Source organism: Nestor notabilis, unplaced genomic scaffold (genome assembly GCF_000696875.1).
Source record: "Nestor notabilis isolate BGI_N333 unplaced genomic scaffold, ASM69687v1 scaffold2827, whole genome shotgun sequence".
Classification (NCBI taxonomy): domain Eukaryota; kingdom Metazoa; phylum Chordata; class Aves; order Psittaciformes; family Psittacidae; genus Nestor; species Nestor notabilis.
Genome location: NW_009934936.1, coordinates 3,492 through 31,442, shown reverse-complemented (window position 1 = coordinate 31,442; position 27,951 = coordinate 3,492). Strand labels below are relative to the sequence as shown.

The following is a 27,951-nucleotide window of genomic DNA, read 5'->3' as shown; positions in this document are numbered from 1 at the left end:
GGGAAACACAGCTGGCTTCATTTTGTAAACTATTTGATATACACATCTTTCTAGTTCACGATTATCAGCTGTGCAAGTGCCACAGGGGACAGTTTAGCCTTCAGATCAGGATATTCTTCTTGTTCTCTAAATTACAAGTAAAATACATTAATATAATATGGTGCTGTAGGCTAGTGCCCTGACTAAAGCTTATCAGCTTACAAAAAAGATTAAAGAACTCTTCTGTAAGATTCAGTTGGAACAATCTTACCAGAATAAACAGGCTGAAGAATACTGAAATAATAAATATATTCATAATCCAAACCCACACACATTTTGAATGTCAGACTAAACCCCGAAAGCCATTAAAATAAGCATGAAAATCCATTTATATTAATTCATTCCATTTCATGATGTACTACTTTTATTATTAAATTAATATTAATAAAGAAATCATGGGTATTATTGATAGATTGCAGTTATACAAGGCAGTATGCTTCCTGCTTTACTGCAATCCAAGTTGCTCAGAGTGACTGCAATATGCAGGTGACAGCAATTAGCAGCAGATGACAGAAGCACTTTGAATTTGTACCAGATGGCAGCTAAGGGTCATTGGAAGCTAGCAGACCTTCCACAAGGAAACTGTTGTGTAGTACAACTATAAAACTCCTAAGTACTTAGAAATAAATTGTACAGGTTCTTAAAGAAAACTGAAAGGTCAAAAATCAAATATAAAATATTTTGCAAGGCATTAAAAGCTCACCTATTGTTTATAGAATTAATTATATTTAAGAATAAAACAGTACATACAAAGGGAATCAAACCTCACAATGGGGAGAGTAATTACAAAACTAGTAAGAACAACAGCTAATGTATTTGATAATTTAAGTCTGTGTCACACAGGAAGGGCTAAACACATTTTTACTTCATTGCAAGAGTAAGATGCTGACTGAATACATGCTTTGATCCCAAAGGAAAAAAAAGGCCAGGGAAAGATGCATACGTGGAATACGTGGATGCTTTAATGGGTACCCCTTCAAATGAGAGCCCAGTGTTCTCAAAAGTACCATTTCATAGCTCAAGCACGATTAGGTGCATCTCATTCACAAAAATTAATTCCTCACAACCACACCCCTGTATCTGTAAATACACATAGATTTGCTTTATTATTTTAACTGCGAGTCCAGAGAGAGGCCCTCTTATATTGAGCACAGCCCTGAACTAGGTACTGCATAAACTGCCTCAAGCCAAGCAACAAGCAAAGTTGATTTGAGTGTTGAAGAAAAATTAATGATACAGTAATAGCTGAAACAAAAACCCAGAAGTGAGAATAAGAGGTGGCCATACAGCCAGAGAACCTTTGGGTAAACATGATGACATGGAATTTCAAAGGCGTGTTTAGAGAAGGTCAATGAAACGTCTACTCAGCTGCTTACGGCGAGCCTCCTGCCATGCATGAACCTGTTAAGATATCAACCATGCATTCACAAGTTGAAGCCAACAACTTGATAGCAGAGTAGCTGACAGATACGTGAGTTCCACTGAAAGAAGCTTTAAAAGAAAGGGGAAAGTGCTGCACAGGCTAGGGAAGAAGCAGCACACAGAAGGATGCAGACAGAGTTGAAGAGGTGAACCAGGATCATGGTCTTCATTGTGGCTTAAGTGCAAGATAACCATGACAGTATTTTTCAAGGTAAATGAACTGTGACAGACTAACAATATTTTTTTGAAAAATTCATCTTATCAAAGAATTAAACTTTCTTCTTCATGAAGATGCTGCACAGTCAGAGAAAACCACGGATGTGCAAGGTTTGTGTGGAGATGAAAGAAACGGATAGGCGGAATTACTAGAAACATTAAAGAGAACAGTGTTATAGGGTGGAGAAGCAGAACAAGCCAAGGGGGAATGTAGCCAGAAGAAAAGGATATGCAATACAAAGCAGAGGCTGGAGCTGGCAGGGTCAGATTGATAAACAGAGACCATACGTGTAGTAGGCAATTAGAACACAGTAAATGGAAAAAAAAAACCCAAAAAAACCCAACCCCAAAATCAACAGTTCCTTCCAAAAAAAAAGAAAAAATAAAAAAAGGAAATAAACAACTGTCCAACCACTTTCAAATTTATAACATAGGGTTTTCGTCAGTTTATGTGATAGGAAGAAGAAAAAAACCTATCCTTCAAACCCTGAAGGCATCAGTAAATCTTATTTTCAGCTGAGTCACAAATTATCTATCTTTGCTTTTATAAAACTAAATATTTAAGTAGATTCCCTGGAGACTATGAGATTAAGAAAAGATTCCACAAAGTCTCTAAATCATAAAAGAAATTAAACTGAACACTGTTTTGTATAAACAGTGTTTTGGGATACATTCCAAAAGATACGATGGGAAGGGAATTAGCTTTAAGAATATGAAGAGCAATCCACTCTTTGAAAACTAATCCACAATCTAAACCACATTATTTTCATCCAGTACAAGCCAGAATGCTGATTTTAATGCTAAATCTATCCACAGGCTTGCACTCTGAACTGAGGTAAAAAAGGGCAGGGATCATATTTGTTAAGAATATGACAAACTTGTTACTATAAGGGTACAAACACAAATAAGCAAATTACCTCAGTTATCACTATGTTTAGCCTGTATTAAAACAAATACTATGTCCTGGTATGCATAGAATTTTCCCTCTAGATATTCATCAGTGTAGATTAAGATTTCAAGTCATGTGAATCATGATGGTTGCTGAACCTCCTGTACTTAAGAGAAATACATCAGACTTCAGCTGCATAAATGAATAAGTGTCATAAATAAAAATACACAGAAGCTCTGTCTTGCTGTTCTCACTCTATGTAAAAGAAAAAGCTAGCCAGCTAAACAAGAATGCCCATAAAGCACCCCAATACAAGATGTGACCATCAGATGACTGTCTATTTCAAGAATCTTCTGCAGGTCTCTGAAAGATCCTACTTTCTGACAGTTAAGACACTCCTCTTTCATAATAATGGAAAAAAAATATTAATTTGCTTTGAACACAACCACCAAAAAAACTAGTCTCTCTGCTCTTCCTATGTAATTCCTTTCCATATTTGGAAAAAATGATCAAATTCTGAGACACATGAAAAGAATTCTACTAATTATTGTTACTAATTACTAAGGTGATGCAAAAGAAAAAATATACAGGTTTTTCTAATAATCACTAGAGCTCTTAGAGCTATTAGGCACACCTGACTGATATTAGACACAGACAGTTGCAGTATCAAGCTTTTAGAACTCTAAGTTCCAGGAGTGTGTGCGTTCATCTTTACTGAGGAAAGCATACAGAACAATTAAGTTAAAAGTTTCAGATGTCTAATAAGATAACAGAATAAGAAAAAAAAAAAAAACACATAAAACCGACATAAAAATCAGTGTCAACTGTGGTACATTGCTCTTACTACAAACACCTGACACACAGAACATAACCCTAACATACAAGAAAACGTAACAGTCTATTTCCCCAACATCAGTGTTTTGGTTACCACTCTTTGGCTTGCACAATGCTGTGGCTTGCTTTTCCACCACAGCATTGCAGGCAGAGCATTATGAAGGTGATGGAGCTCTAAGCAATCAGGTGAGGTTACAAGTATCATCTGAGAGGCAGTGGCCTTTGCCCCTACCCTCTCCACCTCCCAGCAGCTGCATTTTGCCAATGGTATGATTAACTCTGCATGGCAACAAAGCTGTAAGGAGCAATGCAAGTGAAAAAGCAAACTCCTGCAACTGATTAGCAGCACTAGAGGCAGAAGCTGAGAGTAAACAGACATCAGGGAGTGCCTCCTTTAAAGCTCACAGGGACACTCAACACAAGCCAACCACACAAGGAATCTCCCTTTCGCATTGTCTTCTGTAGAATGATAAAAATTCAAACTTTTTTTTTTTTTTTACCCCCAAAGCATTTGTTTTAGCCTACAGGTCACTACAGATGAAGTGCACTGTGTTGCTAGTGAACAAGCAACAAGTGGTTGCTATTCCATAACAATGTATTTTAAGAATTGTTCAGACTGTTTTGTGGGATTTTAGGGACTTCTGCAGAAATGGTTTAACTCCTCCCTCAAACACTGGTGTGAAATAACCTTGAGCTGCTGAGCCAAATCATAACATATTCCTGTTTAAAACATAAAAGAAAATAAAATCCAAGCCACTTTCAATGGGAGTCTCCAAATCAGGAAGTGATGTATCTGAAAACATCAAGTAAAATTCTCAGTGAAACAATAAAAATTTAAGACTCTTGGTTAGACATGGCTTATGGCTAGTCATTCGCGTTCTGGAACATATCAGTTTTTATCCTCCTATATCCTTATAAACAGGGAATAAATTTAACATTGTTGGAATTCCACAGCTAGCAAAATCAACGGAATAGTTTGACGGTAACTCTAAAATATACAGGAAACCTAGAAATTTATCCAGAGTACAGAGAAAATACTTTCTCACTACCAAAAAGCCATTCCCTTGCTTGTTTTGTATATTGTTATATAACCATTATTTTGTTTAGATCTAATTTGTATATCTTTGCACATATTTTGCACTGCAGTGAGAGTAAACAAAGTGGTACCATGTTCTATGTAGCACAGTACCGTAGCATAGCATAGAGAAGCTCTTCAGTTCAGTACCTGAGCAGCAGTTAGGCTGGGTGACTCAGATGTTGCCTAGCGATGCAGTTGCAGCATGCTAAATTACAGTAACCAGAAAAGACCTATCACATGACTTAATATACCAATTGCATAATATGTTTAATTGTTGCTTTCAGAAGAAATTAGACATTAGGGCACAGGTTCTCTGGAACTTGTGAACTGGTGGCAGGCCATGTCATTCAACAACTTCATTCTCTAGCCCAGGGATATAACAGCAAAGTTGATAAGCAAGTGATGATCTAATATTTTCCAGATGCCAAAGAAAATACATTAGGATCAAGTTTGCTCTAAGGCTACAGACATCATGTGCATGCAAACCAAACAGTAGTAGTATCTGAGATATAACAGTATGTATGAGAAATGAAGTCCAATACCTTAAACTGACCACTTTCCATTCCTGGTTTTCTGTTGTTTGTGTTTGTTTCTGTCTATCACCCACCCCCCTTGATGTCTTCTGCCCCAGTTTCCCCATTCATAGTATTACCATTTTCTTACTTTTGGAGAGAAGAATGAAAAGAGGAGTATAAATACATATATATACACACTGCTGTTTGAGAAGCACTGGTAATGTGGATAAAAATGTCGTATCACGACTCCAAAAAGAAGCAATTGCGAAAGTTGCAGAGTGCTGCAAAAGAAACATAGGAGCATACAAAAAAAAAAAATAAAATAAAAAAAAATAAAAATCGGCACAACATACTAGTTTGCTTTAAGTGAATGCTGTCCACATACATACTCAAAGAAGTCAATCAAGACTTTCAGTCTTACTGCTATCTCACTGTTTTAGCATAGTGGTATAAAGCTAGTATTCTTCCAGTTTTCTATATAAAACTGAAAACCTCATTCCTTTATGTGGAAATACACTCTTTACATACAGTCATCTGGGGACTGAAATCCACACTTCTGCTATTTCAGTTAATGGAGTTACTGGTAATGACAGCACGTAGATATTTTTTCTGTCTCAGAGTGAAGGGGATAGAAATTTTCCCTTTGGTTTGCCAAAACACTGCTCACTGTTTCCAAGCATCCTATGTTCTAACCCCAGATTTGGAACAACAAGGGTGGCTCCTTTGCTGTTCAGATCTTTCTTCCCAAACTTTTCAGGAAAGACATCTTCTGTCCTCCTCCTTTATCTAACATTGTTCAGCCTCACCAAGACTCTCTAGACTTTGGGAGGGGCTATTCTATTTTCCATCTTTTGCTACTTTCCTTCCTTTGCTTGGAGGTAACAGCATATGGAGAGAAAAGCACCAATATACAACATTCCATGTATTTCTTCATGGCCTGATCCCAACAATTCTCTTGTACACCAAAATAGGGATTCTCATACTTCATTGGAAGCTGGTGGCTAAGCACTTGCTTGGACAGAAGCTCTGGGTAGAGGAGACAAACTAAGTTTGGGGACTATTTACTATCTGTGACAGCTTTCTCAACTTTATCACGTAACGAAGAAGAGTTTTTTAAGAGGATTAAGCACAAAGACCACATTCCAGTAAAAAGTGCTATATAAACCCTTTTCTAAAGAAAGCCTTGCAATTTTTCATTAAGAGCCACATAGCAACTTCTGTAATTCTGCTTTTATACTAGGCCCTACAGGCATACAGACACAGAAATAAACTCTATTTCTCATATAGACTGTGAACATCAAATTATCAATTTAATAAGAAAAAGATGCATGTGAAGTTACTGGGCCCCTGCATAACAGTATAGCAGCAGGATAAAGTCAACACATTTCTAAGGCCCTTCTGAAGCTCTTCAGGTAACAGCAAGTTGTTTGTGTTCTCTGATAGGGGATTTCATGGGGTGTTTTCTTCCCTCTGCCTATACCAACAAACAGGATTGACAATGTTATTCTACTTCTGTTACGGAGAAGACTTGTGGTGTAATACTGAAGAGTTACTAAAGTTAAGATAGGTACTCATGAACAGAAATTTTAGTCAGACTCATGAATGTCAGCCGTTGAGGTGGAACAGGTAAGAATGGCTTACTAATTAAACTACAACATGCTGGACTATCAAATTTAAGGTTGTTCAAAAGAGTGCATCAAGGCAGGCAAAGTATGTATTCTGAGTACAGAAAATGCTATGCTGAACAGGTAAATTGGCAAAGTGGTATCAACTTCTGAGAAGACATAAATCTGCTCCAGCCGCTCTCTTTCACTGCAAATAGAGAAATGGATGGTGGGTGTCCTTTTTTTAGGAAATATTTTTCAAAAAATATTCCCATAACATAGGGAGAGAGAAGGACAAACATAGGGAAGCCTTTTAAATGTAGAAAAGTAAATGTGGTCACAAAACACTAGGAAGAGAAGTTTTGTGGGAGGATAGAGAAAAGTGAATTTTTGCTTCACTTTACCAGAATAGAAATATTTTTTTATTACTTTGCAGGTCACCAGTGAGGCCATTTTCAATAACCTAGGGCAACACACACAGGAAAGAAGAAAACCAATATACCAGTTCTTAGATTTTCGTGTGTTTAAAACAAACAACTTTAAAAAAAAATAAAAATCAGCAAAGCACCAACCACAAGACATGCAGTATTTAGCTTTCGGGCTAGTTAAGAATTAGGGAAAAAACATTACTATTTTGATGAGCACTGAATGGTTACTATGAAGTTTTACTTCTGATGTTAAAACATAACAGCAGATGCAGAATTCCATAATTGGGGAAGGGAGGCAAAAAGAGTTCTGAATGCTGCTTGTAAGGATTAGCAACATAAAAACTATTTTTGTACTAATCTGAAGCACACTACGCAGATTACATGCTGCAGCTCCTTTACAGAGGCTACTGTTTTCTCAGGAGTTATATTTATTTCTACTCATTTTGATGCATTACTGTGTATATTTTGATTGTGCATATATATATTGCATAGTCCAAGTAATTTTGATGTTTCAATCTTAGTACACAAAATACATTTCCTTGAATATATTTCTGTCTCCCTCCAAGTATATTGTGTTCAACTGCACGTCCAAAATCTGTTGCCACCAATGGAAACAAATCATTTACTGAAGGACTGTGGTAACAATCTTGCTTTCTATAAGGACCTAAACCGCAAAACCAATTCTAAATTTAGATAACAAAAAAGTATCCTGTACTTTAAATAGGCAAGAATGAGAATACTGCAAAATGCCAGACAAAATGAATAAATAACCTTAGTTCGTTAATTTCCCTCTTGGTTAATTAACACCTATAAATGACCTTTAGCATTGACAAGTCCAACTTCATCCAGAAAGCCAAGGTTTAAGAATATCTATCCAAATAAGATTGATTACTGATTACAGCATTGTGAGGAGCACAATTCAATCTGATTTTTTTTTTTTCTTTAAAGGCTGGAACTGCATTCCTGAGTAAGCTGCTGTGACTGCCAATGAGGTTAAATGCAGAGTCATCACACTATAATAATGTTGCTGCTACCATTTCTACATTCATCTAAAGCACAGAACATATATCATTTTAGACTGAAATTAAACCTTGTCAGAAATATTTTTTCTTTATATTGTTTGGAATTAAAAACATATCGAATTGATCCATTAAGAAAATTCCCTTCTCTCTATCTTTGTGTTTTTCAGACCGTGTCTGCATCCTTAGGCAATGAAACCATTTTTATAATTATAATAAAACAACTAAGTGTTGACTTTAAGTTAAGAAAATGGTTGTCTGAATGACTAAATACTTCAGCAAACACAATAACTCCTTCTCAGTTTAACATACAGAAAAAACACATGCTTGAACAGGTACACCCATATCACTTCTTCACATCTAAGTTTGCTTAAACCTCTTTCAGTTTTAGTCTTCTGCTCTATGTTTATAGAGCAGGTCTGCACCTCTAAATTTCAATATTCGTTTAGTCAAAAAGCATGTATCCTTAAGCAGGAAAACCAAAAGTTTGCTGTTAGAAAAACTGAGTTTGTAGTACAAAGCACAGCAGCAATTTTGTATTCCAGCAAGAAATACAACTGAAGCATCAATCTGTATTTCAATGAAGAGAGGAATGGTAAAAGAGCCAGGCCCATATATTTATTTCTTATTTCTGGACACTGAAGTTCAGCAATGTAAACTGAGAATTAGAGATCTCAGTATTTGCTTTCTCCTACAGCCAGAAGACATGAGCATCACTGAACTACTAACGAGCATATCAACACATTCTGCAAGAAAATCTCTAGTGTTATTTTTATTGTTTTCAAAGTGTAGCAAAGAGAGACAGTCTGCCACTTAAACCCAGTTCCAAATAGTATTTGGAACAGTTCTCTAAAGCAGAAGAGGGGGCAGACTTCTTTCCTCTTGAAGTTTGCAATACCACAATTGCTAAATTTAATTTCAATTTTGTTTCAGCGACAGTTAGGTACAGGTTTATTTTTTCTTTTAATGTTTGAATCTGTAACCCCTCAACTGTAATAATCTTTTAATTTCAAAGACTATTTTAGACTCCTTTTGCCATCCTTCTGCCTGCTAATGCTACATTCCCTAGCCAACATCTGATTATTATTATCAAGCTTGAGAAAACACAGGAAGATTCCCTCTCCCAAATACACAGAGGAGAAGCGAACTGACTACTGCTTGTCTACCTGCTGCAAGGTTAACTAGCATAGAATAACACATACAAGCACCTTCAAGTTAAAAATGAATATAAATATTCAGAATACTGAACATGACTCCTTGGAAATTAATGAGTACAGTTTAGTTACACAAGCATGACCTGTTTTATCAGTGGCAGGTAAAATGATATTTAAAAGTATGATTTCTAATTAGACTAGACTATTTCAATTGGAAGGGACCTACAAAGATTATCTACTCCAACTGCCTGACCAATTCAGGGCTGAACAAAAGTTAAAGCCTGTTACTAAGGGCATTGTCCAAGTGCGTCTTCAACACTGACAGGCTTGGGGCATCAGCCACATCTCTAGGAAGCCTGTTCCAGTGTTTGACCACCCTCTTGGTAAAGAAATGCTTTCCCATGTCCAGTCTAAACCTGCCCTGAACTGTTCCTAAACTAATTATTTTAGATAGTGTTCATATACAGATAATGCAATATATGCCAAAGAATTTGGATTTGCCTCTGTTAGTTTGTGTATGTGTATGTAATATTTTGCTTCTTAGTGCTTAATGAAAATATTATTTAGTTTCCCACTGTAGATAAAAGAACACAGTATTTAATTGTTAGCAGCTGTAACATTAAAGTATTATGCAAAGATGATACTATTTTGGCATAATAGTAAAAGCCATGCTGCAGCTTGTCAACATGCTGCTGGATCTTATATTTGTAGGTTTATCTGCTACTTAATATTTTGCTGATGAAAATATGGAGTAACTACTTAGTATTACTAGTAATTGTGAAAACATCAGGGAAAATTAAAACACAAATCCTTTTACAATTTATCATAGTTTCTTGTGTGAAATGTTCACGCAAAAAAAAAAACCCAGAAAAACCAAGCATTTACTAAAAATCTAATATACCTTCAGAATCAGTTGAATCTGGGTAAAGAGTGTTAGATTTATGCATCCTCCCCAATGAATTTACTATAATTTTTCCTTTTAAACACTTGTGAGAATTATTTATTAGGAAGAAGTTGTTCAGAATTCTAAGAGAAATTACTAAATGGCTCATCTTTGTATTAGATGGAAGAGGAAATAATTATGCACTATAAGCATTCTGGTTTCATTTTACTCTATTTTAAAACATATATTACAAAGATTAAATAATAAAAGGCCATCCTAATCCACATAATGGTACATATTACCTGTCTCTGCCAATGAGACATTTAAAAGCATCTCTTTATTAGAAACACAAATCAATACACTCAGGGGACTGCAATAACTGCTTCAAGCAATTTGTATTATCATTTCATTCTTGATGTTCCTACTCAGAACAACTTACTATGAATGGTGTGAAAATGGCAACCTGTCACAATTGATTTTTTTATAAACCTCTTGCAAGAATTTTTTCCTTTCTTAATATAATTAAGGATCTTGGTACTAAACACAGGTTTAGGTTGTAAGATACAGCCTACAACTGAAGTTTAATTTCTCCATAATTGAGGGCCCTCCCCAACTCACATTAGAAACATTACCAATGAAACGAAGAGCTATTTGCTTTGTTTTGAACTGAAAGAACCTCATACAGAGGGAGGCACTCAAACTTCTGGTATCTTTTCCACAGACAAATTTCCTGATAATGTTCTCATTGCTTACAAAAACCCCTGGAAGAGTGTTCTGGGTCCTGACTGGAATCGCAGTTACCTTGCTCAACTTCCTCTGGGAGACCGAGTACATTTTAGTAACCTGTTATAAACATTCCTTAAAACCACTGGGAAGCTTTAGCCAAATACTTTACAGTAAAATAATCTAAGTGAAGTGAGAATTAACATTTAGCTGTGAGACAGAAGTATAAAAGCCTGAAGATGTGCATTTATACATAAAAGACAAATATTCCCATTAGTACTTGTAACACTCCTAACTAAAGGAAGAATAATTTTACTTCTGAAATGAGACTGAAGCAGAATTGACTTAGAATCATAGAATGGTTTGGGTTGGAAGGGACCTTGAAGTTCCAACACTCGTGCTTAGGCAGGGACAGCTTCCACTAGACCGCTTCCAAGCATGGATTTCTCATTTCAAACTTCTAGATTTTTTGGTTTAGGTAAATCTGGTTTTAAGTTTTATGAAAACAAAAATAGGAAATCCCACAGAAAAGCTAAATTACCTTATTTTTTGGATTGGATGTGTTCAATACACTTCTAGTTTCCTTGCCTGTGTAAATGACAACACCAATTACAGTTCCTGAAAAACAAACAAACAAAAAGTAAAGCAGAGGTGTCAAGTATCACAGAATAACAGAATAGTTTGGGTTGGAAGGGACCTTAAAGCTCCTCTAGTCCAACCCTCCTGCAATGAGGAAGGACATCTTCAACTAAATCAGGTTGCCCAGAACTACATTTAGCCTGGCCTTTAATGTCTCGAGGGACATTAAGTAGTTAAGAGAAAATCTGACTGAAATAATGCTTGTGGTAATTTACTGTCCCTCAAACAAATAAACTTATGGAAAAGCCCAAACATTTATGCAATGTCCATAGTATTGTGAATGTTTTTTTCCAGAAGTGACTATGAAGGATCATTGTCATTTCTGCGAGCGTTAATTAAAGAAATTACAACATGCTTCCCTTTCATTGTAACTGCTTAAAAACTTATATTTTAACTTAAAATAGTCTCCAACTGTTTTCAGAAGTTAATGCACAGCATAACAGCCTTTCACAAGCAATACAAAAATGAGTACAATGAAGGCATCACACACAAATAGCCTGGTATATTTGTCATCTATTATGATGTAAAAATCTACCTCACTCCATTAACTATCTTGATAGAATCCCATACAAACTCCTGTTCACTAACTTATAAAAATGATTCCCCAGTTCCAATTATCTTTCAGGCAATTTTTACTGCATGGCATAGTAAAATATGGCTTCAGTATTACTAAATAAATTTTTGTATTAAACAAAAACTTAGTTTTTTATTAATCTGCCACTATCACACTTCATAGCACAAAACAACTCCCTTATTTCTACTACTTTTTCAAGTGACCTGAAATGGCTTTATGGCAGTACTTACTTAGTACTACCAATACTACTTCTTGTTGGCTTTATGCTATAAAGAAATAATTAACATGTCAGAAACACCCTGCTCAAAAAACTTCAAAAACTGCAGAAATATTACACATACATCAGACATTAATTTAATTAGTCTTTGGAAATCAGGACCACATGCAAGATCTGCTATCACTACTCTTGTAGTGTAACGGGTCATAAAAAATTGAAGGAACACACAAAGAAAAAAGATGACAGTTAAAGATGTTGGCATTAAAGAAAGGAAGTTTCATTTACTGAAAAATGAGCATAAAAGTGAAAACTTAAGAGTCCACATACAAAACACCAGGGACTATACATTACATGTTTTGGATGATAAAAAATTAGTTTCTCCTATTATTTTCTTCTCCGTACTAGAGTTTTTTCTTAACAATTCCCTTGATACAACATTTTCCCCAAAGATAGTTTGCCTCTGCTTACACGTTCTACATGCAAATCTGCACATTAAAATGGAGGTAATATGCCTCCAACATACCCCAAAATTCCTCTTGGCTTTTGTAATAGTCATTGATCCATAATTCTGAACTCTTTCTACTGGTCTCCAGCCAATGCCCCTATGTCTTTGGGACACACTATTTTGAGGTGATCCTCTAAGCTGACCTTTGTCCAACAGAATATACTGGATAACACCGTGTAGGGAATCTGCTCCTGCACACCCCAACAATCTCTGCTTTTGTAGGTCCTTAGTTCAGTAAAAGCTAGGGAGGACTTCTCTGTTCCAGCTGGCAGCTTTCCACTAAATTTCACCTGGCTGGGCTGCTGCAGCTCAGGAGAACATGCTGTCCTACCTGTCTCTATTTTGCTCTTTGAAAAGTTGGTTTCAAGGGTGAAAGTTGAATAAAATCCATTCTGATGAATTTTGATCATAATTTTAGCTAAATCTGACTGAGCTGCTTCTTTCACTACGGTGTTGATCTTTGATTTGAAAGTTTTGAGGATGTTAGTCACTAGCACAATATCACTGTTAAACCTAGCGCTTCTTAGAAATCAGTACAGGGAACTCAAAGACTAATTCTAGTGTTGTCCCATAGCACTGCACCAGGGAGAGTTCTGGTGTTCTGGATGGGGTTTTTACCCACTACTCTCCCTCATTATCCTCAGCAAATCTAAGCTTATTACCAGCTGTGAAGAAAGATGCATACTTGCACTAAACTGTGCCCTGCCCACAGTAGAAGGAACTGAATCCAATTTGGAGTTCCTGGAAGCATAGCTGTACTAAAAGCCTGCTCTTATTAAAAGCAATGACTCAAGTATTTGTATGTATGGGCCTCCGTGCAAAACCAGGCAACCTCTGACTGGTAAGGGCAGAGTGGCCAACAGACAGAGAAGCTACAGGAGATACTACTAGCATAAAGTTGTGGGCCTGGAAAAGATGCAAAAGAGCACTTGTGCAGAATGGGCACACGCCAAGTATTCATGCATGCTCTGAATCTGGTGTATGATCCCAGGCACTATGTGAACCATACAAAAACAAGAGGGAGCTCAAAATTAATTAAATTTGTGTGTAGGCCTTGGCACAAAATAGTGCTTTTTACAGCTGTGAAGTTATACAAATTGTTCTGATTTTATCTAAAGTGACTTTGAAAGACTGACACCTGAACACAAAATTCCATTAATACAAATGTCCCCTTAATAGATATCTCAGCAGGTCTCAGAAAATTGCATTATCTTGTTTGGAGTTTGAACCACACTAATCATTACAGTAAATGGAGAGCAAAAAGTTAAAGTCCATACTGTAGTGGACCTTTTGAGGCTTTTTAAATTTTTATCACTGACTTTCCTCTCTGTTTCCAAAAGGAAACAGCTTTCAACAAACAAACACCACAGTCAGTAATGCAACGGACACAAATGATCTGAGAATAATTTAATTAAAGATAACAGAAGATATTTTCAGAATACTTAGTGGTTTAAATTACTTGGTTATATTTAAAGTTGTCTCTTCAGTGATAAGTTTTTAAAGTTTTCACTAACCAAACCTTCCTTTCAGGCACTATTATTAATTCCATAGCAATAATATAGATATTAAGAATGGCACATAAGACTCCATACCTTGCTGCTACCTTTCTGAAACTCACTGGGTTGTTGCCTGTAAGTGGAAGAGTCAGAATATTTTTTCCTATCTCACTTCTGAAAGCGTAACAAAAGGATGGCTGCATGCTTCAGACTTGAGAGAGGGGCTTTTAATTTCCAGCCCTTCCAGAAGCTTCCACTGTGACGCTGCCAAATTAGCCTTTGTAGTTTTTGTGGTTAGGATAAACATCATACACAGCACCAAATTTATGTCAGGGCTTTACAGCAAGAGGCAGAAAGCACCTCAGATTTGGTAGCAGTTAGAATCTCCATTTAGGTACCTAAGCTATCAATTCTAAAACTAGCTCATGTAGGTATATAACATATATTAGGTGTGACAAAATGGTAATTTATTTTTTTTTTTCCATTTAGCATTTTTTTTTCTATTTAGCTTTAGGGGTAAGGAGACATATTGAAACAGAGGAAAGTAAGCACCTTCCAAATGTAGAAGTTTGAGAAATCTCACTCTCCTGAACTTTAATTGTTGATATAAAAAAAGCTGTGGAATAGCTTGAGTTGTCTGACACTACATGATTTTGTTAAACCAATTCTGTGGTTCCCAAAATTAAAAAAAAATAGTCTTAAAATTATAGAGAATATTTTTCTTGTTACTTGTACTCCCTAGCAATAGACTTTTCTTTTTTCTTTCTTTTTTTTTCCCTGTAGAATCCATTACTGTAGTATCCTGATACTTTCCTGAGCTTTGGTAATTTGCACTCAACATGTAGTTGGAAAGATTCCTTGAGACCTTTATACAGTTACATTTACTGTTACTGATCTGCAAAGATAATTGATTTGTGGTCTCTCTCCACTAGAACTGTCAAGACATCAGCAACCAGAGCTCAAGTTTTCCAAGGTATTCCCCACATAATTCCCCAAACACTTTTCTTAGCCTGACCTTGGCCCTCCGTATCACCTTGACAAATAGCAACAGCATGTGTCTTGGAGACAGTGGGCTCTCCTAGCTGATGATGCAGTGTGTTTTATGTAACATATCAAAGGGAAGATCAGGAAATTCAGCATATATTTAATCACTGGAAAGAGGAAAATTAGAAGGAGAACTCCCTCGCCAAACAATTGCCCTGAATGTCCTACGCAATACCTTTGACAAATTAAATAAGGCTTTGTATCTGAGACTCAGCTACAATCCCAGGCATTAGTGATGTAGCTCCCTGATCCACCCCCAAGGCTGAGAGCATCAGTCAGTAATAGGTCAAGATAGAAGTGCAAGTTGACCCAGAATGCTTTGTAACAACCCCCAAGGGATTCGCAAGGGCATAACACAGTCCCAATAGCAATAAGGCACATATTTCCTTGGCTTAGTAACATGGTGTCCGGGCTGCTTAAAGGAGCACTGAAGGAAGCAGCCTTCCAAGCTAGGATGCTGTAAAGACTGCCATACTGAAGAGTTTTCTAGTGAATGAAGAGCTATGCAGGCAATGTTGCAGGGTAGAATTCTACCTCCTACCATCTGGGCACAGCCTACAAACCCACTTTCTTGAATCAAAGTTGCAAAGTAATACAAGATTAGGCTTGTGCATAGACATCTTACACTTCTGAGTCAAAGATTCCTGCACATAATAGAACTGTGAGCCTAGACAGTAAGGAGTCTGAAATGGATATAAGCGTGGCTGAGGTGAGCTAGCTATCTATGGAGTAGAAAAACAGCAGACTTTGATATGCTGCTGGCTGTTTATTCTTCTGTTTTCATGGAATCTGAGTGGCACTTGTCTGCAGAGGTTGTGGGCAAGCAGTATCTTCCACTAAACTTTTCATATATATTCAAGGACTATGATAGGCCATGGTACCGGAGGGGATGCAGAAGTGCCTGTAAACTTGTGTAAGCAGAGTCCATCTCTGATACCCTGCCATGGCAGGCTTTAAGCAAGGCGCTTTGTAGATGTTTATCACACAGTCAGACAGTGACAAGTGTTTTTATTAACAAGATTTTTAGTTGTCACAAATCTCAGTAATTCAATTCTGAAGTCTAATTAAAAAAAAACAAACAAACCAAAAAAAAACCCCAAAAAAACACAAAACAAGACCACAAAAAAAAAACCCTACAAAAAGTCAAATTTAATTAGCTAGCATCAAGTATCTTAACTTAGCTATGTACTTGGAAGTGAGATGAAAACAACTGTGACACATCAGTTATCAGCTAAATCTAGAACATCTTAACGAACTGCTAATTATTTTGCCTTATGGTCTTCTTCATGACTATATGCACAGTGCACCTATAAGACCTTAAAAATTCATTATCTGATAAGCAAGAGACTGAAGGCCGTAATTTCCTCCTCTTTGTTAAAGGTCTAGTCCTGTCAAATGCTAAAATTACCTCCACAGAGGCAATGAGTAATTCTTAGGATCTGGATTTATGATACCATATAGAATGAGCAAATATCTAAACAGAAATCTTACATGCTTCATAACGGCAGTACTTTCACGAGAGAAGCACATTATGACAGTATTAAACTGTAATTAATACATGATATGACATAAGTGAAATCAATGATATGCCAACGTTTTTATTAGAAGATATAATTAATGTCACAAATCATTTACTGTAGGAAATAGTTTCACTCTGCTACCTTAATTTAACCAACTTGTGTATGCACATCATAACACCATTTTTAATTACTTGATCACAAGTTATTTTTCCCTTCAGAAGGGGCTGCATGCAGTCTTGAAGAGCCATTCAATAACTTTACTTTATATCATCCAGTCTCCCTTAGAGACTTATTCCACTATTCAAAACCATGCTCCAACAAGAGAATTATTTTCTCCCAAGATTTTCTACTACTATCATTGTTAGTGAGCCTAAGTCCTTCATAAATGATAAAACCTTCACAAGATCCTTCAGAAGTAAAAAAACCCCAAACATATGCTACAGCATAAATTTTAAGGAGCACTGTTTCCATTAATTTGGGTGCCAACTTTAGATGCAGATCCAGAAGCCTCAGGAATTAGCTAAACTTCTAAACAAAATCAAATGATCAATCCTGGAAATGAAAACATGAACTGTTTTCAATTAAAATTCAAAATTACTGATACAGAATTTCTGACTTTGCAAACATGTACTCTTTGAGTGTAGCTTTCCCCTCTTACATGTAACTTCGGGGAAAAACAAACTCAAATTTACACTGCACTGAAATTTATAATTCACGAGTAGCATCTTTTTACATGCAGTTACAGGTTGTGGCTACTTAAGTTAAAAATCTGAGAACAGTTTTAGGCATCATTCATTTGACAGAAAAACTAGTTTCCCAGTGCAATCAAACCCAACAACACTGAGCATCAAAGAGCATGGCTATGTTTTCACACTCTGGAATGTTCAGTCACAGACTCTTTGCCACCTCCTCAACATTGAACTCTTCCCCACAACCCTCAAGCAGGCCCTGCATTGATGTAAGAAGCCTTCATAGTAGGGACCAACTTCACAAGTTGGATGGAGAACATTTTTTTTTACTTTTCCCCCCTTCCTCCAAAGAAAACTGTTAAGGAGGATTAAAAAGGTATGAAAATATTGTGGGTAGCATGATGGAACCGATGGGAGGGCAGACAAGAGAGAAGAGAGAGATGAACAGGCTGGGAGGCGAAAAGATTTTCAAAAGCCATTAATATTTCATACTGTGAGAATGAAAATTTTAGATACATTATTGGCTTTGCTATCGTAACTCTTACCTGAGGCAACAACAGTGCTTGCCCATAACGTATTTTCTATGCTTAGGCTTTCATGAACTGCTGGATCACTGTCTTCCTGTTAAAAACATGAACAAATAGTAAGTAAATCAGCATCACAAATAGTCATAGTTAAGAACAGTGCCAAACCATCTGAATAACTTGCACAGGATGTCTGCATTCCTGTATCAATCGCTGTGTAGTAGTATTCATTGCACACATTTTATTTGTTGTACGTACACAGAAGAGTAACTTTCCAAGAAGTGAAACACTGATTGAAGTTGGTATTAAACAAATTATATTCAAAGAACTCAATCGCTTTAAAAGAAACATATTCTTTTCCTCAGATGTAACAGTTTGCTATACCAAACACTTAATGTGAGTTATGAACACTAACCACCAAAAATTAATACCTTATTCTCTACAACAGTTTATATCATCTACAATCCACACAATAAGTTACGGTCATCATCATTTTGCAACCCAAATGACATTATATCAACTTCAGGGAAAACTATTTACACTTTTTAAAAGAAATGCACACTTGTGTTGTCTTGCCACATATTTAGAAAATACAAATCCAGTGGGGAAAACACTTCCCATAGGAAATTGCTTCCATGATTATTTTAAGCTTTCCTTTTTTTGTTCCCCTCTTTCCTCCCAAGCAATAATGATTCATAGATTGTAAACAGATTTAATCTCTCATAATCAATTTGGAGTGTGTACAGATTTGTTAGTCATTAGCAGCCGTGAAATGTGCTGTTTACAACTAAAGAAAGTTTAGGAGGTAGAATAATCAAGTGTATTTGACAGAATTACAGATTGCGCTAAACATTTTGCAGGAAAAGGAAGAGCACTGATTTACCAAAGTACACAATAAATTCTACATGTCAATAATCAAAACTTATGTCCATTATTAATCTCTGTTTTGAAACAACTACCAAGCAGAGGATGTGCTGCTTAGAAACCTCTGTTCCTAAAGAAGAAAAATCTCAAACTAAACAGATATGCTTTAGAATTTATTTCAAAAGATCCCTATACAGCAAGGAAACTATAGCTCTTATCCTCTTAAGTGAAGCAAAATCATTGTTTAAAAAGCAGAGATAAACATTCTGTCAAAAATACAGCGGAAAAGAGAGAGGATATAGAATTAGCTGGAAGAAGAAAACCACAAGTTTTTAATCAAGACTCAGACAAGAAGTTCTGTCGAGATACATCAATGTTCTATAAGATTAGTCTTTCATTATGAAAAAAAGAGAAATATTTTTTTATTCTTACTGAAGGAATTAATACTGCAAGAATTATTTGCCATACTCTAAACAGTTAAAATATATTAGGTTTGAGATGACAGCAACTCTAATGGAGTAATATATCATGTAGGAATCTTCACTAGTTGGGGAGTACTACACAGAGCAGAATTGAATTCTAAGATGTTGCTACATAGCAGCAAAAGTACCTAATATTGATAGCCCAAGGAATGTTCAGATCTAGATAACTGAAAATATATCTATGAAGGTAAAACAGAATTAGCAGCTCCAGCAATATTCAAAATTATTGGTAGTAGTAGTAACACACAAAACCTTGATCACCGAAACATTAAATATAGGAAAAGTATTCTGATCTAGCTCAAGAAGTTATCATCATTTATAGCAATTATCAATCATCTATGTAACATTCGTAACTTATTTTCTGAGAAGAATTCTTTTTATATGGTTCATCCACAGCCTAAATTCATTAATTATCCATGGATAATTTTTCTTAACTTCATAATGCTTAGACTCCTGGTTTGATTTATGATTTTTCCTGGGTTATTCAGACTCTGTGATTATTTCTGCTTCCTGAAAGCCTAGTTAAGCAGTGTATAGACACGTTAAGTCTAAGTAGAAATGATCTAAGAATACTAGCTTTTCCAGAATAAGATGCTAGTAATACAGTAAAAATACTAACTGCAGCTGTTTGGAGCACAGCAGTCGGTGAAGAGATTGGCATCTATGCATACAATGTTAAAACATGACCATATCCAGTGGCAAGTTTCCATATGGAAGTTATTTTGAAGTTTCAGAATCTGTTTCTAGAAGGCTAGAATAGGACATAAACTAGTCATATGTGAGCTGAAAACAGAACTGGAATTTTTCAATTCCTATCATGGGCTTTTCAAGAATTTCTGAATGTAACAGGACAACTTCCCTGAAACTCTTTCATACAGACAGCGCTGATCAGCCATTTGTGGTGAGAGTGGAAAGCTGCCGTCTTCAACCTGAAAAGTGGGCCTGGCACTAAGCAAGAAACTTAACTTCACGGAACATGCCATGAGATGCACAGATCACAGATTGTTTTCAGTCAGTGACACATGTTAACCTTGTGATGCCTTTTCATTATCCAAAAACTATTCTGCATAGTTCAAGCTTTTCAACTTACTTGCAGGAAAAAAAAAAAAAAAAAAAAAGGAAATTCTGCTCAAGTATTCTAAATAAGAAATACGTGGAGTTTCTTACTGCCTGACTAGGTAAACTGAAAAAAATGTATAGGTGTACAAGGAAAATGCTTTTATTTATAGAAACTCACTTCTGTACTTCAAAGATTTTCAGAGAAGTCTCCAGCAGGCATATAGGATGATGAACGCTAACAGAGAGCTGACCCGTATTTTAGTCAAATGCTGCAACCCTCATGGAAATGAATGGATCAGTCTTTCACAATCATCAGCATACAGTGAGAGGACGTAGATGTGAATACCATACATTATGTTGAATTCCAGCATGAAGAAAGAATTTGAATTTTTACAGGAGCTTTGTGTTTTAACTAGCCATTCCCACAGAATTAATGTGCACAAGAGATACAGAAAAGCTGTGGAATTCAAAGAAATGTTCACTGCTGTATCTTTGCATAACTTTATAATTTTAAGAAAGACTAAAGCAAAATTTCATAACAAAACAGCTATAGAAAAAACACCTACAGTTTAATGTGGGTAATACTGTAGAGGTTAGTATACCATACAAAAATGTGGACAGGTGAAATCCCATACAGTGACATGTAAAGTGATGCACTTGCCAACTTCATGAAGTGATGAGCTCTGAGCTGATCAAAACTACTCAGAACTCGTAACTACTCCAAAACTGTCATGAGTATTCAAAAAAAAAAATTTTGGGATTATTAAAAATCTACCAAACCACTAACTTAATAGTCGGTAACAAGCTAAAAGCTTAGAAATCATGCTTCTATACAAAGAAATCCAAGTTTTAAATCCTTCCTCCCCTCCCCTTATTCCAAACAGAAACAAAGAACTAAAAAATGTTCAAAAAGGGCAACAAGGGTGGTCAATGTAGCTTCCATACTAGACATGACTAAATAAATCCGAACTCCAATGAGGAACATGACAGACATCTATGAAATGGGCATCTAGGAAGGGAAGATAGATACTGCTGTCTCTTACCAAAGAAGAAAGAAATTGTAAATAAAGCCAGCAAAATTAAAACAATAGGCAATTGCTCTCCATAAAAATATGTAATTAACCTGTACAACTTATTCCTATTTGAATGCTAGAAGGTTATACAGGTCACTTGTCTAGTGTCTAGCTGCTACAATTCTTAGTGAAATGCCTCCTTTTAGGTAATTCAAAATAGGAAAATGTCTAATGAGCTATATCTCTTTCCACTCATGTCATGTTTATCAACAGAATGGTCTGGACGATCAGTTAGCTTCTGGTTATTTCATTATGATCCTTTCACATCTTTGCACCCTCGTGTAACATTTCCACCTTACAACAGTTCACTCAGTTTCCTAAATATCACACCTTGCATATTCAAACAGATGATGACAATGTTATTTTTCATTTGTTGTAAGTTACTCAAATGAAAATAAGATGCATATTTACAAGTTACGAGTTCAGCAATTTCACATTATTTTTATCTTTACTTTTGAAGAGATGGTAGGGATAGATGGAGCAGGGAACGGACAAAGACTCTGATTCCTGAAGAAGACCATGTCTATGGTAAGGAGAAACAGTTCTGCAATTTTTCTGACACTACAACAGCTAACCAAACAACATGTTTTGGGGTAAACGAAATCCATCACTCACTCCAGTAGAAGAAATTTGATGTACAAGGGCTTCTCTGTCCAACTGACAAAGTTTCCACTTAAGGTCTGCTGGGCTGAATTTCATTTGGCAGCTGTGTGTTTATTGGTCTTCAGATTCTGAATTAAATTCATTACCAGAATATGCAGTTCAGCACTGTACTCAAGCTTCATATTTAGGCTCATTTTCTGAAGTCATGTGCAGTATTGATCATACAGGTTTAAACTGCCTACAGTTCTTCTTCTAGGAAATTAGTCTGTAGCTCTTGCATGTGCAGAGAAAGGACAGATGAGCAGTGAAATAAAAATTTAATATATCCTACTCTCAGTCCTGAATTCATAATACAGCTGACCAAGGACCATGACAAATTTCATGTAGACATTTAAAAGGTTCCAAAGCTATAATTTATTAGATTTTTCCTTTTCAGATCATGACAGAGGCCTTTGAGACTAAATACTTAATCCTTGAATGAACCACTGTACCACTTTCATTTGACCCTTTCTAGCCCTACTCCCACCTGATAGGATGCAGCACAACAACCCACATCAACAAAAAAGCAGGGAAATAGAAGAATACACATTCGTTTAGTTGCATCATAGAAAGAGATTCCTTCCCCACCCCAATCCCACAGTTAATTATTCTTGTTATGTTCTTTTTGCTGGCCCGTATATTTTGGACAGGGTCAGATTAGGTTCTTACATGTTAGCTCCCTAGTCTGGCTGTCTGCATGGCTGTCAGTGTGTCATGGTTTAAGCCCAGCTAATAACTCAGAACCATGCAGCCACTTGCTCACTCTCCCTCTTCTTCCTCCCCCTGCTCCCAGAGCGATGTGTAGGAGAATCGGAGGAATGTAACTCCCACGGGTTGAGATAACAGCTCTCCAGTAACTAAGGTATAATACAAACCACTGCTGCTACCACCAATAACAATAATGATAAGGGAAATAACAAGGGGAGAGGACACAACCGCTCACCACCCGCCGACCGATACCCAGCCCGACCCAAGGAGCGATCTGGGCCTTCTGGGTAACTCCCCCCAGTTTATATACTGGGCATGACGTGCTGTGGTATGGAATAGCCCTCTGGCCAGTTTGGGTCAGGTGTCCTGTCTCTGCTTCCTTCCGGCTTCCCCTCCTCTCTGGCAGAGCATGAGACTGAGAAAGTCCTTGGTCAGAGTAAACATTACTGCGCAACAACTAAAAACATCGGTGTTATCAGCGTTGTTCCCAGGCTGAAAGTCAAAACCACAGCACTGCCCCAGCTACTAAGGAGGAGAAAAAAATGACTGCTGTAGCTGACCCCAGGACACAGTGCCAGCACAAGGAAGGTGAGTTGAAAGGACTTGCAAAACATATTATCATTCCCTCCAATGGCAACATAAAATTAAGTCAGATTGAAGTGAACACAACCATTGCTTCAAAACAGATAATTCTCTAACAGCAAATACAGAGTTAAAAAATGACTCAACATAAGATGGGAAAGGAGTAAAAGAATTAACTTATGCCATTACTTAAGGACACGACATGCTCCTTCCTGCATGCCCATGCAAGGACATACACACACTTTCACGCACTGACTACACGTAACACGCCAAAATCCACGAAGAACAACACAAAACGACTTCCTATGAAGCTGGCAGATATGAATGGAGTACAGCAGAGCTTTAACTCTTCCTGACATGGTTATGCAGGTGTACTGCAAAAAGTATCTTCTGTCATCTATCAGGTTTGTTGTGGATATATTTCTCAGGCAGAAGTACTTAAAAGAAGTTGTTCCCTCATAAAAACTCCAGAGCAATGCACCTAAGTTTCTGTTTTGTTTTATGGTCATGCACTTTTTGAAATGATCTAAGTTTGTCTTCTACATTGTTAGTACTCTGTCTTCATAATGGGGGGAAAAAAAGAAAAGAAAAATCAATGTGCTATTACCCTGTCAACCTACCCTTGCAAGAATTCTTTGAACATCAACGCTTAAGTAGGAAAAATGTATGCATTAGCATCACTAAGCACACTAATTTTTTTTTACTTTAACATAAAATAGAAATTAGATGCAAAAACTGATTTAGTGTACAAAGCAAGAGCTCAAAGCAGCAGCAGAGAACTATATCAGTAAACAAGCAGCCTAAACCAACATTTCACTATGCAGAAAGTACACAGTTAACAAAAGAAAAACAATTTCTAAAAATATCTACAGTGTCATCCATGTGAATGAAATCTGAGGGCACTGCCCTCAGATGCATGCACACACAAGTGCAGTTTAAACTGCCCTTCCTACTGAAACTGGAAGGGAGGGCAGTTTCTGTTGGCTAAAGCACTACCTATGCAGACCTGATAGCATAAAATCCATCAGGCTTACTTACACGTATCAGGGAGGCTTGAATCATACACCTCTTATTACATGTAGAAACAGAACTCACTACAGGGAGCAACTGCTTAGTGATGATTTCCCAATGTCTCAATTACATGTACCAGAGTTGTTAAAAAGGCTCTGAGGAGTTCAATTTGTATTTAGAAAAGTATACACTTAGCCACTGGGACAGGAATAACATGAGTTTTACAGCTGCTAACAGAAGTTTTATTTGGACAATTGTTCAATACAAGGTTTAAACAAACATTGTTGCTTACAGCTTTAGAAGGCGTGGGCAAATGACATCTACTTTATAGGCAAAGTGAACTATATAACTAGTATAAATTGGTCTTCGAGAGCCAACAACTGCAATATCTCATTCATCAGTGTATTTAGAACTGTGAACTCGAATTCCAATTACTAAACAAAATCCATTACCAATTTGAGTCACCTGGGTAAAAAAACCAAAACAAAACAACCCTTCTATACCTCCACAGTACTTAATTCTCTCAAATTATTTTAGAAACAAACTATCAAGGGGAATGAGTCTACTAACACCGAGTTTGGCTAAAATAAACAAAACAATCACTGTTATCTGCTAATCTAAAGCTACAAATCTGTAAAGAGATAAGAAAAAAAATTACTACCTCCTAAGACAACCTACATTAAAGGGTTAATTTCAGCAGGCCACCTTTTGAAAATAACAGAAAAATGTCACAGAAATTACTACATTGTTATTATCATGTTTGGTTTGAATATGTGAATAGCATTAAAGCTGGGAAAAAAAAAAGATCTGGTACAACTTTGACAGTAAGTATATGTTTCACTTACATTGAAAAATGGAAGACAGAAGTAGAACTGTATTTATATACTTTACTTACCCGTGTGAAGGTACCCTCAAAACTGTGAATATCCAGCTGTGGCTTCTGAGCATAAACATAAGCATTGATTGAAAACAGATCCTGTAAAACAAACCAATGTACTTACTATTATTTCAACTCAATCACATATTTTGAATCACATATTACCGTTTTTACTGGTAAAGATTCCAGTTATGACTCCCATCACTTCCCACCCCAAATTAAGTTAACGAACTTCTTACCCAAATTAAGTTAACAAACTTCTTACCCAACTAAAATCCATGCTATTTTTTCAGTACATTTTGCTATGAAGGAATCAGATCCAAGATGATACTCCAAACGTGTTGATAGTTCAAACACTGAACTTTTTACATTTATAACATGAGTTAAAAATTCTATCTAGTTTCTGTTCTCTTTACAGTCCCATTTTAACTTATAACAGTATAAGTTTTTTCTCTCCCCCCATTTGTTCTTTTAAAGTGTTTTTTGTTTGTTTGGCTTGGGGGGGGGGGGAGGTTGTTTGTGTTGTTTTGGTTTAGGTTTTTTTGCTTGTTTGTTTTTAATGAAACTGGAAACAAAGTACTTATCCAGCAAGGACAAAGCCAAGTGAATAACAAGAGGAAACAATGAAATTGATGCAAGTTCTCCTAAATGTTCAAGCACTGCTGCAGTCAACCCATGAGAAAACCCCATCAGCTTCAAGAAAGCCTGGATGCATTAACAGGATTACTCAAATGCTTAAAGTCAGGGATACACTAAACCAGTCTGATAAAATCGGGTCTAATATATGTGGTACTACTACTCATGACAGCAAACAACCCATGAACACTTCTACCTACCTAAGAAAAATAGGCTCTATAAATAAGATGGCACTATGGTATAAACAGAGAAAGAAAACTAAAAATCTGTCGATTTTCAGATCTCTTAAGAGCTGCCCTTAAGAGGCTCAGGGAGGTTCACCTTAAAATTCTGAAACAATTATTTCATCAGGTAATTGTTCTGAAACATCTACCTCCCGCAGAAAGAATGCCACCAACTAACTGTTAAAAACCTAATACAAAGAGCTTCCTTCTTATCACAAAAGCAAGCTTTTTCGGTGCTCTTTAGACCAACAGTAGCTGAGATTTCAACACGAGAAGACCATTCATGCACAGATCCAATTTCTACTCTGGGGAGGAGCAGATGTTTGATAACAAATCCCAGTCAACCTAAGAATCATAACACTTGATCAAATGCAAGAGTGTCTACCTTCTCAGTCTACGTAGCACCTAACTATTTGGGTTATCTCCATCCTTTATAACTGGATGAATCCTGCTAAAGGCTAATCGGACATCATCTCTGGGAGCAGATTACATGGCTACAATACCCTGTTCACACTAGCTAGAACGTGCTACCTTCAAAATAAGAATGAAATTTACAGCCTCTTTCATGGAGTATAACCACAGCTTGGCTCAAATGTACCTATTTTTAAAAGCATGCCATCATAATTTTGGGTATAAGCACAAAAATAACATCTGAATATCAGAGAACTTGAGCACTGCAAAAATTAAGTGCAACTGTCCACCTGTGTTAACATCTTAAGATCTGACACATTTGTATTCTCTTGTTCCTCTGATAAAATGGCTACAAGATTTTTGAATATCATGGTTTTCACTTTTCCAGATCAAAATGAATGGGTTTTTTTAATCTACAGCATATTTATCAAACATATTTGACTTTAAAAAAGTGCAGCTCTGTAAAGAATTAATTTGTATTTCTATTTATGTTCTGCAGACAAGAAATCTCTCACTTCATACCTTGCAAAAACCACAGACTTTGTATTAGATATGCTTTAAAAAAAATGAATCAAACCTGAACATTAACTCTCACAGATTATCTTTATCTTAAACCATTAGCCATTTATTGAAGTCTTTCACACAAAGTTCATTCATTGCATCCTTGTTCTTCCAACCTACTTTCATCAGGTTCACAAGAAATAATTCATATGAAACTAATACACATGTGGTATCCTATGTCTTCATCATTCACTTCTTTCCAATCTGTTATCACCTACAATTTACCTAATCCAGGCTATTATGCACTTTATTATGCAAAGAAAAATAAAGAGTCTCTCAGTAGTGGATAGCACAGTGGAAAACTAATACCACACACATACTCATATACACAATAAAAACTGCTAGTGAAATGCGTCAACCAAGAACTTCTCTTTTGACAAAAAGAGAAGCAATATTAGAATAAAAGGAAGCAGAAATATCCACCTTTTTAAGTACATTGGCATTTATACAGAAACATATTTTCCTGGTTTCTCACCTTTATGTTTTCTTTTATTGTGATGTTCTCCTTTGTTACATTTTAAATGTATGTATTTCTACCACGTTACTTTGGTGGTGTTGTTTCAGTTCTCCTTCTGTATTTCTGATTTAACACCTAAATTTTCATGTTTTCCTTTTATCTGAATTTTAACCCTGAAACAAACTCCCCTTCCCGAAAAACTGAAATCTGCACATTCCCCACACATTTGTGCCATTAATCTGAATGCCACAAACTAGAACTGGCAGAGTTCTAGAAATGTAGGGTTTTTTCCTAAACAAAACAAAACAAAAAAAAAAAAACACCAAAAAAACCCCAACCACTAAAAAAACCA

General features: G+C 36.3%; 1 protein-coding gene across 1 annotated transcript in view; it reads right to left on the bottom strand.

Annotated features, from left to right (window-relative positions):
* Positions 1-25,409, bottom strand: part of LOC104408086 (probable phospholipid-transporting ATPase IIB) — a gene marked incomplete at its 5' end in the record, with an annotated part of 81,887 nt that extends 56,478 nt beyond the window's left edge. The window contains 3 exons of the mRNA XM_010017567.1: positions 11,346-11,422; positions 18,034-18,109; positions 25,329-25,409. Of these exons, the coding sequence (XP_010015869.1) occupies positions 11,346-11,422; positions 18,034-18,109; positions 25,329-25,409 (234 nt within the window). The remainder of the gene's footprint in view (positions 1-11,345; positions 11,423-18,033; positions 18,110-25,328) is intronic.
* Between the last annotated feature and the right edge of the window lie 2,542 nt (positions 25,410-27,951).